Genomic DNA, 14,045 nt, shown 5'->3' on the forward strand with positions numbered 1-14,045 from the left:
ATATGTTCGGCTCTGAATAAATGATAATTATGAAGGGGAGGCTGCCCTCTCTGCTGTCTATACCTCTGTCATTCCAAGTCTTTCAGGAATTCTATGCTTTCTTGCTATTGCCTGGTTGTGCCTTCAAATCTATTACAACTTGATCAGGCAAGATGCCCTCTTCGGTGGCAAGGATCCACAAACGCCATTCATATGGCAAAGATGCTCACACCTACTACCCGGTTCTCGTAATTGGTGCAGGGGTGTCTGGCATTGCTACAGGATGTCGACTCAAGGAAGCTCTTGGCTTTGATCAATTCAGAATCTTTGAAAGGCAATCGGGCATCGGAGGTACTTGGTGGATAAACCGCTACCCAGGAGCCGCATGCGATGTGTATGGGCCTCTCGAGGCATTTATGCTCTGTCGAAGCGACTCTTTTGCTGAGTGTTTATTAGGCCCGCGCTGTTGTACTCTTTCTCATTTGCTCCGAAGAAAGACTGGACTACGCTACATCCCCCCGGACCGGAGATTGTTCAGTACCTGGCTGATGTCTGCGAGAAATACCAGATAGTCGACAAGATTCAACTCAACACAGCTGTCAAAGAACTGCGATGGTTAGAGGATGCGGAAGAGTGGCAAGTCACATTATTGCATCTTGTTCCTGGTATTGGAGACTTATCCGAAGGGGAAAGAGATGCGCGAATATCCAAGGAAGGCGAGCGCAGTGTCTATGTCAAAACAGAGATTGTGCGAGCAAAGATTGTTGTCAGCGGTGTGGGTGTGCTTGTCGAGCCTAAAAAATGGCCTGCAAGTGTACCCGGGATTGAGACGTTCGAAGGCGAGGTCGTTCATACAGCTCGATGGAAGAGCGACCTTGATCTGTCCGGGAAAAATGTTGTCATCATTGGCTCTGGCTGCAGTGCAACCCAGGTAGTCTCTGAGCTGACGAAACCCGAGTACAAGATCAAGTCAATCACGCAGCTCATGAGGTCGCCTGCCTGGTTCATGCCCGATTTACTGACGCCGAAGTCGCTCAAGAAATGGGAGAAGTACACGCCGCCATTGTTCAAAAACGTCCCTGGCCTTGCTTTCGGTGCAAGGGCCTTGCTGTTCTTCTTCTTGGAGTGGGATTTTCTCACAGTCTTCAAGGACAATGAGTATTCCCGTCGGAATCGTTCCAGATTAGAGAGGGAATTCCTAGAGCACATGCGAGCGACTGCTCCGGAGAAATATCACGACATACTCATTCCCAACTACAGCCTGGGCTGTAAGCGACGAATTGTCGAGTCCAACTATTATGCCAGCATTCATGCGCCCAATTTTGAGCTGACGACGAAGCCCTTGGTAAGCGTCCAAGCCAGAAGCGTGACACTAGGTCCTGGTCGACATTATCCGCCGGAAAGTAAGGAGTCAACAGATGGGGTGAGACAGATACCGGCGGATGTCATTATTCTGGCCAACGGATACGAGACTAATAAATTCCTTCATCCTCTCCCGGTTTTCGGTCGGCGCGGGAAAACCCTTGACGAGATTTGGGAGGAGCGTGGAGGAGCACAGGCTTACCTGGGCATTGCCATGGACCATATGCCGAATCTCTTCCTTTCGTTTGGTCCGAACACAGCGACCGGCCATACCAGCGTCATTTTCGCGGTCGAGAATGCCATCAATTACTCTCTGAACTTCATCAAACCCATTCTTGAGGGACGTGTCAGCTGTTTCGAGGTGAAAGAGAATGCTGAGCGCGACTGGACGGACAAAGTACAGAGAAGTCTTCAGGGCACCGTCTTTCGACGCGGAGCTTGCACAAGCTGGTACCAAACTGATGAAGGTTGGAACTCGTCCACCTATCCGTGAGTCTTCCCCAACTAGATTAAGTCACGACTGACAGAAGACGCCCGCTGATAACCTTGTTTAGATTTACTCAGATCGACTACTATCTCAGGTGCACCTTTCCTATGTGGCACCACTGGACAGCCAAGTATACACGCAAGGGACTCATGCTTGAAAGGATGAAGACCGTGCTGAGGAGATTTGCACTCGTGGCAATCATTTCCGGTCTGTGCTGGCTCAAGATGCATCCCAAAGATACTCAACGGCTGGTCGAATTGTTTAGTGGAGCCCGAACTACAATAGTCTCAGCTATCCGAGAGGGTTTGCTCCGCTTTCGTCGAATGCTTTCGTGATTGATTTTGGCATTAGAAATGACCTATCGCAGCTAGCGCTTGCTGATTCTTGAATTGCAAATATATTTTTATGGCCGTCATAAAAGATAATCTATCTATCTACCCATTGTAATTGAGAGATGTGCTATGTTACTCTGGGTCTGCGCTGATTGGCTCAAAAGATTCTGGGGAAACGGAAACCCCGCGCGGCCATGAAGACACCGCGGCAGCATGAAAGGAATCTCTCCGCACTCTTCGCTGCCTTATCCTGCGCAGAACAACGCGATCAGGCCATACTGACCGCATCTGACATGGCTTCCGAGTCATCCCATGTCGATATTGCTACCCCTCAGGCGGGAAAAGCAGACCAAAATGCCAGCCCGGCTGAGGACAGCGCAAAGAGGAAAGCGGAACAGAGCAACGGAACTCACACGCGCACAAAGCGGAATCGCTACATCTCAATTGCCTGGTATGATCCCAGCTGAGGAAATTCCGAATTTACCCCATGCTTGCCTTTGTGGATGGCTGTAAATTCATGATGATTATCGTCATACTTGGCATACAGCCATGGAACTGAGTACGGTTTGACTAACGTGGGTCTTTGCTATAGCAATGAATGTAAGCGACGCAAGATCAAGTGCAACGGTCAAGTGCCATGCCAGCGCTGTGGCCATTTGAAACTCGAGTGTCAGTACTATGGCTCATCCGGCTGTTTTCATCGCTCTATGACGTTTGAGTTTTCAATGGAGAGAAAATGACTGTGCGATAGGCCGATACGCCCCCAATTGCTGTAACAATAACTTCAAGGATTCCGAGTATGTTCTATCTCCCTTGTCTTTGGTCTGGCTTACTTTGCTCTCAGTAAGGCGACTGACAAGTGTGGTACGGGACAGGGAGTTCCGTTCGATGAAAGACCAGATCACAACTCTGCAGGAACAGGTAAACAGTCTCTTCACTAGTCTGAACGATCTTCGGAATCAAAGATCATCTTTGGACTCGCCGAATCTGGAGGACCTCTCTCGGGATGGCTCACAGTCGGTCTTTACGCCGATGCACGCAGCTACCGTCAGACCTCGCGTAAGACATCTGCGGTTTCACGGTCCCACTAGCTCCGCCTTCAATTTCGATGTCGCCAGATCCAGTCTTCAGAACATGGGCATTGCACCCGCCGAAGAAGTCATGAATGACGACCTGACAACGGCCCAAGCCACGCCGGCCGCATCGCCGCCTGCTCAGCAGGCTGTATTCACACAGCCCATACATCCAACCAAAGATCCAATATGGGCAATCAAACGGGAGGAAGCTCTACGACTCTGTCATGTCTATGAGGAAGAAGTCGGTATTATGTATCCGCTTGTGGATATTGAGAAGGTCACCAATCAAGTCAACCTCCTCTATACATTCATGGAGGCTGCAATGCGAACTGGCTTCGCGCAGCGAGCATTCCCGGGCTCAGACTCTCTCCACGATGATAATACAATTATCCTCAAGATGATTCTCGCCATAACGTTGATTGTGGAGGGGAGCGGGCGAAGTGATCTGGGCCAACGTCTTTTCTTGAGTGTCAAGCCAGTCATTGAGGCTAAGCTTTGGGGACCGATCGACATCAAGACCATCCAGCTCTTTGGCATGGTGGTATGTATTGTCATTCTGATGATATCCGACCCGCCCGGGACATTGGCTAAATGTTCTGACAGGCAACTTACCATTTCCACACGGATGACGATGCGATGGCCTACCGAGTGATAGGATTCGCTGCACGTATGTGCCTTGAACTGGGTCTGCACCGACGGGAGGCGTTGATGAAATCCTTTCCGAACGAGGATCAATGGGCTGACGTCACCAAGATCTTCTGGACAATCTACAGTTTGGATAGACGCTGGAGTCTTGGTACCGGGCTGCCCTTTGTCATTCAAGATGAGGATGTCGACCCTAACCTCCCTGAGCCTGTAAGTCGAAAGTCAGGAACGACAACGCGTCATGCATGTCTGACTAACAGGTCTAGGACGGATCGCTGCCTTACTTGAGGTGTATGATCTCATATAATCGTATAAGCTCAAAGATATGGTATTCCGGACTTGGCTCTGAGGGCACGACAGACATACGCAGGGATGAGATCGGGTATCTGGACTACCAGGTTCTCCAGTGGTACAAGCAGGTTCCCGATGCATTGAAGTTTTATCCTGGCGACTCTCCAAAGCATGGCGAGACGGCAAGCCGGGGTTTGCGGCGACTACGGGTGCTGCTGTACTTGCGCATGAATCAGCTTCGGATTCTCATCTATCGGCCCGTACTACATTCTTCTGCGAGTATCGCCGAAGACAAAGGTCATGCTCAAACTGTGGTGGATGTCGCCAAAGATACAGTGCGAGTGCTCACTCAGCTTAATCATACGTCTGACATATACCGCACTCAACAAATTACCTTCAACTACTTCCTTGTCGCCGCTCTCGCGGTGCTCTTTCTGGCTGTATGTCATGCGCCAAACGAATTCAACCGCCAGGTGCGAGATGAGTTCTACATGGCACTCGATCTGATCAACGGTTTCAGTACAAAATCTTACGTATCAAAGCGGCTCTGGAAGACGATCAAGGGGTTGAGAATGATTGGGGAACGGCTGGGAGTGCTGGCGCGCCCGTTCGGCTCGGACTCGAACGACCCCCATTCAACGGCTGCTGTCGCCATGGCGGGCCTGGCGGGCCATTCAATCGAGAATCTGTCTGTCTATGGACCGATGAACGGGGTCAATGAACTGGGAAACAGTCCTTTGAACGGACTGCAGATGAGTCAAGAGCTCACCAACCTGTTCGAGGCTGTTGGAGGATTTAGCAGCTTCATTGCATCTGGTACAGCACCCGAAGGTATACCCGGGTTTGTAAGTCATGATGGAGAGCTTCAAAACACGGGCGAGGGACTTTCAGGCATTTTTGGCGATGATGGCGAGCTGTCCCGGATCATCAGAGAGCTCTTTTGATTTCTTGACAGTATTACACGGCATGCATCATGTATATCAGCCGGAGGCTACTATGACGATAAACCGGGAATTTATGATGGGAATATAATGACTTGGATGCAATCAGCTCGCTTTCCAGATGATATTCACTGTAGATGTAGGCGTGCCGGATGAGCCAAATTGCCTGGGAGTGAATCATGCACGTGACCAGAATAAATCCAGCCACATGAACGTTCAACGCAGGACGAGCACCACATCAGGGGCATTGGTTTTTAACGTCAGTGTTAATCACAATATTGTGACCACATAATTCACGCACACAGGCAAGCCACTTTTTACACATTTTCCGTCTTGCGACAGCTGTCAAGTCCTCTCGATCATCGCAGAGATAACAGCGACGTTTTTCCTACCGCCCCACGAACCTAAACTCGGGACCCCCTCGACGCCGTCGATCGACCACCGCACCACCACAAAGAAAGTGACCAGAGAGGTCTGGTATTTACGCTCTACAATCGATTGTGTTGGTCGCTCACTACGGGTGAAATTTGCTAGAATTATACCCTAGAACTCGACGGATGACCTCAATCTCTGTTTGAGAGCAGTACGGTAGTGTTAGTGGGGAAGTTCCACCTTCAAGCGCTATCGCGTCAACACTTCCTCATCGCACAACGATTCGCCGTCCCGCACATTGGGATGACCCCTCCAATTATCAGGTAGACGACAGACCCGACCTCTTTCCTGATTTTCCGACCAAGCCCAGACCGAGTCACGGTCCATCTTGGTTTTACGACTCTTTCGACCTCGATCATCCGAGGCAATTGGGCTGAGGTCTGTGCCCGATCGACCAGGGTCGAAGAAATCCAAGCGAAGCGCTTCCGTCTTCGTTCGATCCATCGTTTTCCGTTTCGCTACTCGGCAACGTGTCGAGAGAGATAGGTTCGGCGTTGGCCGACGGCCTGAACAGGCTGGATCTGAGTCAACTGTCTGAATCGTCAGCCTCGTCGTCATCCGAGTCCGGCTCGTTCGATATGTCGTCTTCGGAAGGGGCGCCGGAGTCATGGATCTCCTCCTTCTGCTCGCTGATGGGCCACGAATTCTTCGCAGAGGTGTCGGAGGACTTTATCGAGGATGACTTCAATCTTACGGGTCTGCAGTCGCAGGTGCCCATGTACAAGGAGGCGCTCGAGATGATTCTGGATGTGGAACCGGAGGAGGACGAAGATGAGGAGGAGGAAGAAGAGGAAGAGGAGGAGGATGATGACGAGATTCTCGGTGATGAGCGACCCCCGGGCTACCGCAGAGCTGGCGACCGGAGACATGCGCGGGTGGCCAGCGACTTGAGTGTGATCGAAAGTTCTGCGGAACTGCTCTACGGCCTCATCCACCAGCGCTACATCACTTCGAGACCGGGAATCCAGCAAATGCTGGAGAAGTACGAAATGCAGCACTTTGGTGTCTGTCCGCGCGCCTACTGCAATGGAAGCAAGGTCCTGCCCGTGGGCTGCTCCGACACGCCTGGACAAGAGACGGTGAAGCTGTTTTGCCCCAGTTGTCAGGATCTGTACACTCCGCCCAACAGTCGTTTTCACTCGGTCGATGGGGCCTTCTTCGGGACCACGTTCGGATACCTTTTCTTCATGACCTTCCCCGACCTGGACATTGGGCCCCGCCTGGATCCCTCCATGTTAACCGCTGCCCCTACGAATGCAAACAATCAGTCTCGATCCTCGTCTTTGACGTCTGGGGTCAACCGCGCGACCCCCGATCTGCCGCCGCCGCCGAACCAGCCAACGGAGATCAACGGCGTGCGAACGGTCAACTTCTGCCCCGGCCTGGGACCAGGTAGGATTTACGAGTCGAAGATTTACGGATTCCGCGTTTCGGAGCGATCCAGAGTTGGTCCGCGCATGAAGTGGCTGCGGATGAAGCCGACGGATATCCGGGAGTTGGACGAATTGGCGCAGTACGCGGCCATCCACGGTTCAGCGAACGATGCCGGCGATACCGAGATGAACATTGAAGCCCAGAATGCAGCCGTAATCGCAGCCAGGAAAAAAGCGCCCATGCGGAGACGGCGGCATAATCCCGATCAGATGAGCATCAACGGGGCGGAAGGTTGATAGATCCTGCGGGAGGTTGAAGGGGGACGATTTGATCGAGCTGTGCTACCGATGGTTGGGGTTTTGTTAATGTGATGTGGATAGGGACTGTATCGCTTAAGGCTTTTCTTTTTCTTTCCATTTTCATTTATCTGCTTTTCTCACCATGTTGGTTCAAATCTACTGATGTTTTCGCGTGTGTGCGCGTGCGGAGGCTACCTCAACAAACCTCATCTGCTCATGCGAATGACCTCTCTAATACCGGGGGAACCTAAGGCTTTGTTTCTCGATCTTTTTGACCTGCATCAAGGCGTCGTTGACTTTTATTTTCTTTGTCTTCATGATATACAGCCTATCGAATCCAATACAGTACAGAAGGAAAATCTATGGACTTGTCTTTATTTTACAAAGTTTGGCCCTGTAGCATCAAATCTTGAGAGGCGGGGATCCTCGAATGTTGCAGTGAATATTTGAGTTAATCTCTCCTAGAGTTGGTTTGGACTACATCCCACCCCAAGTCTCATACAGGTATACAGGTGCCACAGTAAGAAACTGATGGACGAATTCAAATTGTGCGAGTCTTCTATCTAACCATGCACCGGCTCCCCTCGTGGAGGTCAGTCACCCCTTCTGCTGCAATAATGGGCGCCTGCACCTGTTAGTCAATGGCGGCTGCGATGGTCGTTGAGCACGTCGTAATCTTCAGTGATTACTCAGTGGACATTGGACCCATTAGTTACTCTTATCTCGAGGAGGGAGCAATATTCAATGTGAAGGAAGATACCCCTGGGATGATGCTTGGTCATCATTTGAAATCAATGCAGATAGAAAGCATCAGATGATTCGGAGCCAACATCATTCCTCACGAAGCATTTCCTATTCGCATGGTCACTCTCACTGTCACTGTGACTGTCACCGTGTCAATAGTCATCTGCGTGAGGGATTGCGTTCATCAATCATCGGATTTGGTGGTCGAGAAGTGAACGAATGCCAAGGGACTGGCACAATCTATTTGCTCTTGCTGCATATTCCGTCCATGCAAGGGGTGGGGCTCGCTCGGCTTTCGCCGTCGGTACCAGTGGGCTCCGTCTCCGTAGTCCATAGGACCGTAGCCTCCGTCTAGACTAGGACTTGATCAAGGTTGGATGGGGCACAAGCGTGCCATGGATAGTTCTAGGTCGTGATTGTGACACTGTGATGGTGTTGGGTTTCTTTGTTTGCATACCTCGCTAGTTGTTCACCTATCTTGAGATCTGTCTCACATTAACCGTAACCAAGTCTTGGAAAGTCGTGTTGTCCCTACCTAATTCCTAATCCTAACCCTTTCGGTCTGGGAGGGGTCGAGTGAAGGTTGTCGAATGGACGAGGTTCCTCAGAGCCGCTTTGGGTTACACAATGACAATAATGTATGCAGTTGATCTGCTGCCTGGCACTTGTTTCACTGTGAGTATGGGGCCCTGAAGCCAATACAGAGAATTCAATCTCTCTACTGGTTATCCGTATACGAGTCCAGATGTTTGGGGTCTCGCTACCTGAAACGATTGGCTGAGTTCCTCATGTAACCGTGTTGAACGACACGAATGTAACACGCCCTTTTATCGCACCGTGGCACTGTGTCAATCAGTTTATTTTTATTTTGCCCTTTGCTCTTTTTTTTTTTTTTTGCCTTTTTTCTTTTGATTGTGGAGGGCTGGAAGGGTCTCATAACATGGTACGGGATCTATCAATCGCGGCTTCAATGGAGCCCCGGGATTTGGATCGGCCGTTCGTTCAGCCCGACGCCAGCAATGAGGGTCGTATTAGATAAGTCTAAAGGGAGAAAAAGGAAAAATAATAGAAAAAAAGCGCTAGAGCGGATCGTCAGCATTCAGTTTTGCGAGCTTAAATCGTAAGCTGGATGTCTAAATCCGACAACGAGGAATCGTCAGACTGTCATGGACAGACGGCTAAATCAGGGCTGAGATGTGCTGACGGCTGACGATTTACTGCTGCTGATGCCTGCCGGTCACTTTCACTCCGCATGATCCGCACAGACATACAGTGTAAGGCTGAAGACCCGACGGAGGACCAAGTCTAGTCGTTGGTCAATCAAACGGCAGGTATCAAAGGATCTTCGTTTCGTGTGTCCACTCTGCAGCGTCCACGGACAACTCCGTTTGAGAAAGCACTATGCTCGTAGCCGAGTTGGAGGACACAACCAGAAGCGAGCTCGTATCTAACAGACTAACAGTCTTGACACACTTTGGTTGGTCCGCGCCTGATGGATGTACTACCTTGTCTCAACGCCCAGCAATTACTCGAAATGGTGAATGGTATCCGTTCCGCAGCTTCCAGTATGGAGTCCGATCGTCCCCAAACAATATTGCAGCCTAGGCAAGATCGAAAGTAGTTTGATAGCTAGGACCAAGAGTGCAAATTTGGCTGTTTTTGTGCCCCTGAGTGGTCCGAGTTGAAGCCTCAAGACAGCTCTTGTAAAGGGCAGAATAAGAATCGACAATTAGACGAAGGGATTAGAAATCATTGTTCTTCTCATGTGGTTCCATTTCTGTGCAGAGGCATCCGCATATGCGCCGTCAGGTCGAGATAAGAATTAACTACTCTGTAGAATCGCTAGCCTCTTCGAGCGTGCAGGACCGACAGGTGGAAGAATGATCCCATCCTGTCTCGATGAGATTATCAATCAAGACGCATCTTCGATTGATGAGTAATCCTTCAGTAGGATAGCTCCAGCAGCGGACAATTAGTTGCCAATTGTCAGTTGTAACTTGAGTGTCTGAATTGCTCCAGCCTCCCTGCCTTACACGGAAAGGGAGCAGGACATCGTCCACCTGCTTTTCATGGGTGTAGCACAAGGTCAATTGATCCCAGTTCAAAGCAACAGCCCACGACGTACAAGGCCCCCCGAATTCGCTTGATTCCCCTTGCCAGTGGTCCGTGTCTCGTTGACCAATGCACTGTACCACATCAGGCTGGAGCTGTGGAGGCGCAGCATGTTAGACGGTTCATACTTGGTACATACTTGCGCAGAGCCCCACTGAGAATCAACCAGCAACTGGCCCGTGGCAGCTGTCGCGAGTCAATTTCGAAGAAAATAATAATGCCAGGGTATTAAGAATCGCTTCTATCGCATGGCAACAGAGAAGGAGGGACAGCGGGAACGAATCAACGCAATCTCCAGCGCGAAGCCAATCATTTTCTCTGACCCTGGCACTGGAAAGCTGCAGTGGACCGTAACCACTGAGTCGTCGGTCTCCCTATCAGGTGTAAAACGGATTGCGTCGGATGGACCGTCGTATTCTCGCCTGTCGTAGTCTTGCCTGGCAATTTGAGTAGGTACTTGCGGACTATTTCCGTAGAAGTACAGTATCGACAATCGTCCGGAAACTCGCTCCGGTCCAGCCAAACCCAGCCATTGTCCCTGTGATTATAGTGTATGTTATTTATTTATTGACTGGGACCTTGATCCTTTTGGAGCACGCGGCCAGAAATGTAGCCAAAGAATTGTGCACGTTCAGTGATATATGGAGTAGAGTAGGGAGAGTATTCATTGGAAGTTCGAGACGAATAGCGCGGAAATGGCATCCTTTCACTCGAAAAGCCCAAGAATTGCCTCTAACCGATTAGGAGTATGGTCGGTGCACTTTGTGGAGATTTGGGGGCCAAAAAACGTTACGGGCAAATACGTCCAAAATACCAGATTTACCATACGACCCACAGTCCTGGAGTCGGAGCATCAACATGCCGTAACTCCGCAGCCGTGATGATTAGAGTAACGGCCAATTGTTTGGTTACAATGTCATTTGGTATTCTAATAAAATCCAAGTGGAACCGAAAGACGGAAACGAGCAAAAGGTGGATGGACAAAGAAAAGAGTGAATCAACCCAGCATTGCTGCCATTTCCCATTCCAACTCCTAAGATGAACTTCCGTCTCTTGATGTAAAACATTGAACGCCCCGAGTCATGCATCACCACATGGGCATCCGAAAGCCCAGAAACCGTCATATGATAGGAGATCTTCTCCGAGCAGAACGATTCAGCCCGTAAACGAAAAACAGTCCAGAATGAGCCACGAAAGAAAAAAGCCAAGATTGCCGCGGAGAGTAACACCCGAATGTTCATAGCTCCCATTCGGCCAAGCGTATCGTAACATCATTAAAAAGAAATTCGGTAATTCAACGACTCAAATAAGCGACGACAGCTCAATCACAGAAAGGGAAACGAATGCGGGGAGCACGGGTCGGACTCGGGTGTGAGAGGACACGTGAGAATGGACGTCTCTGCGGGTGTCGACGGAGAGGAGTGATCCTCAGCAAATAATTGACAGAGAGATGGGATCTAATGAACCATATGTCAGCTTTCTTACTCCTCTCTTTGCTTGAATGATATCGACGCAGGCCAGAGGACAGTTTACGTACAGAGATATTAGATTCACCGGGGTGGTGAGAAGTCGGACATAAGTCAATGCCGGCCATAGTCGCGTAGCTCATACTAAAGGGACTGATGATCTCTTCGTCCGCATATGTATGTGGCCTCTTCAGTGGCCCGCCTGCAGACATCGCAACAGGCATGATCGAAGGCACTGGGGTGCCATACTCCCCTTGGAAGGACGACAAGTCACTGTAAGTCGAACTGTATGCGGGAGAGGTGCCATAGCTGGCCTGTCTGTATGGGTCCAGGTGCGGATACGAGGGGTATGAGAACACAGGTGGGGGTGACGCTGACAGTTGCCTTGTGCATTGGTGAGAGAACATGGCACCCCGGTCGTCTTGGCTATTGTAGCAGTCGTAAAGAGGAAGGCGTTCTCTGGAGCTGTGACTGGTCTCCGAGTTTGACTTGGACGAGCGGTTAGTCCTGGTGCGAGATTTGACAGGATTCGCATGCTTCGGCAACTCCGGTTTCTCGTGGGACCGTTCTGGCGACTCTGAAGCAGAGGCAGCCCTCTTTTCCAGGTCCTCCAAGCGACGCTTCAGTTTCTTGCCTGTTGCATCCGGAGATTGTCAGAACACATTTTCAGCGCCAGTCAGTTAGTAAGGAAGCTACTTACGGTAGTTCCTCTGAGCAATGCGATTCTGTATCCGTCGACGTTCAGCAAGATCTGAGATCTTTGTCCAGTCCTCGTTAGGGTTGGCATTGGGACTGAAAGCACTGCTGGAACCGTGGGTGGACGAGCTTCGGGAGCTCGAAGACTGATGGTACGAGTTGTTCGTAGAGCGATGCATCTTGAGCGGGAAGAAGAAGGTATGTTCAGCAATTTAAAGGCGCAGTAGCAAGTATAGATGGCAGGAAGTATAAAGTCAAGATGGTTTGGGAAGTTTAACCGAAGCTCAGACAGAGCATAGAACCTAGGAGCGTTTGAGTGATCTATACCAATAGAACGTAGACTAATGATAAAGTTGCAACCGGTAATTGAGAATCAACAGACAGGATCCATCAGAAGGAACAGGAAGCATCAAAGTATTTAAAAGAAGTCTGAGCCTAAAGGTCGATCAGCTGGAGAATCAGGCGTCTGGCTATGGGCTGCTAAGCCGCCATTGTATCCGGACCGAAACCAATCCATGATGATGAATCAAATCGTAGATAACAACTCAAGTCCGAGCTCCGAGAATTAATTTTGCTTTATTAAAAAAAAATGAAAATGAAAATAAATGATTTTCAATTGTTGAGTAATATGTTTATTGGTTTTATTTTATTTCCATTCATTGATTATTATTTTTTGGGACCGTGGAAACTGGAAATACCCGCTAGTCTTCTAGGGGGTCATGGCATGGATCTGGAACCATGTGTTGTTGGTAAGGAACCCTCCCTGAATGGAAGACTAGATGTGCAAGGCTGCGTCACGACTAATGGACCTGGTCGGCCAGCTGGGCTGAAGGAATGTCAAGTGCATGAGGCTGTTTTAGAGATCAGGCCGATTGCCGACCAGGAAGAATGAGTAATAACACTACTGAATCGAGGGATGGACATGGAGTGTGGAGGAAGGACAACATAGTCTATGGATTACCGCCCCCCACCCTCCCCCAAGGCTACCACAGTCTACCTTTCTCTCAACCCCCAATAACCAAGCCCAGGATATAGGGTAGGTTTGACCACTAATCATGGCCATGTGGTTCAAGGTATCACAATCAATCCACATTCCAACAGAGGTATGAATCACTACTGTAGGTACTCCATATCCAGACCATGCTGAGGGTCTACATCAGGGGCTCAATAATTTAATTCACAGTAAATGCGTTCTGCAACATTCTTTCTAGAGTATTTCAGAAATAGAAGCATGGCGCATTATGATTACTTGATCTGGCGATTTTGCTCCTTTCCCGAGCTGCAGAGGCACAATACCAATCAAAACCATGATACCATGCCATGCAGTTCGCAAAAACTAACCCAGAAGAGGCCCCGATGACGGTTTATCTCTTATCTAACTTGCACCCCTCATTCTTAGAGGCTGGGATCAATGACCATCAGAAAGATGGTATTTTTTGGACGGAAACCATGGACGTTATGAGACTGATAAGAATTTTGCTAGAGTATAGCTGGATGGAGAAGCAGTGTACCACTGGATTTTGATAGATTCTCCAATATGGCTTTGATACAAACTACTGATTTGGCTTGGCTGAATAATAACTAAAGGCTCCTATACAACAGATCCCGTGGCATTCATTCTACTTTATTTTGAGTTAAGAAAATAGGATATGTGTCCCATAGTGCTGCTCATTGAATATGAAACAAGCGACCCTAGAACATGTTGGGTGGCTTGCCGTTGGGGGCGCCTGAATGGAGTCAACATACAGGAATGGATTGTGACTGGATAGAGTAGATGACCGTATTCCTACTAGCATAGTATTATTAGAG

At 49.6% G+C, this 14,045-nt stretch overlaps 4 protein-coding genes across 4 annotated transcripts, besides 1 other annotated feature; 3 read left to right on the plus strand and 1 right to left on the minus strand.

Annotated features, from left to right (window-relative positions):
* Window positions 1-152: 152 nt before the first annotated feature.
* On the plus strand, window positions 153-2,163 carry NFIA_109940 (flavin-containing monooxygenase; the record flags this gene model as incomplete). Its single annotated transcript, XM_001267396.1, has 3 exons — window positions 153-373; window positions 436-1,830; window positions 1,896-2,163. 3 exons carry the CDS (start codon window positions 153-155, stop codon window positions 2,161-2,163), a joined length of 1,884 nt encoding a protein of 627 aa, XP_001267397.1.
* Window positions 2,164-2,354: 191 nt separating this feature from the next.
* On the plus strand, window positions 2,355-5,116 carry NFIA_109950 (transcription factor domain-containing protein; the record flags this gene model as incomplete). Its single annotated transcript, XM_001267397.1, has 6 exons — window positions 2,355-2,611; window positions 2,753-2,829; window positions 2,912-2,957; window positions 3,036-3,777; window positions 3,840-4,091; window positions 4,148-5,116. 6 exons carry the CDS (start codon window positions 2,355-2,357, stop codon window positions 5,114-5,116), a joined length of 2,343 nt encoding a protein of 780 aa, XP_001267398.1.
* Window positions 5,117-6,123: 1,007 nt separating this feature from the next.
* Window positions 6,124-7,215, plus strand: NFIA_109960 (casein kinase II subunit beta; the record flags this gene model as incomplete). The annotated part of the gene is made up of 1 exon (XM_001267398.1): window positions 6,124-7,215. The coding sequence occupies one exon, from the start codon at window positions 6,124-6,126 to the stop codon at window positions 7,213-7,215; it is 1,092 nt and encodes a 363-aa protein (XP_001267399.1).
* Window positions 6,303-6,350: a microsatellite.
* Window positions 7,216-11,395: 4,180 nt separating the features above from the next.
* NFIA_109970 (bZIP transcription factor) lies at window positions 11,396-12,415 on the minus strand (the record flags this gene model as incomplete). Its single annotated transcript, XM_001267399.1, has 2 exons — window positions 11,396-12,174; window positions 12,241-12,415. 2 exons carry the CDS (start codon window positions 12,413-12,415, stop codon window positions 11,396-11,398), a joined length of 954 nt encoding a protein of 317 aa, XP_001267400.1.
* Window positions 12,416-14,045: the final 1,630 nt, after the last annotated feature.

The sequence above is a fragment of the Aspergillus fischeri genome, genomic scaffold (genome assembly GCF_000149645.3).
Source record: "Aspergillus fischeri NRRL 181 1099437636245 genomic scaffold, whole genome shotgun sequence".
Classification (NCBI taxonomy): Eukaryota; Fungi; Ascomycota; class Eurotiomycetes; order Eurotiales; family Aspergillaceae; genus Aspergillus; species Aspergillus fischeri.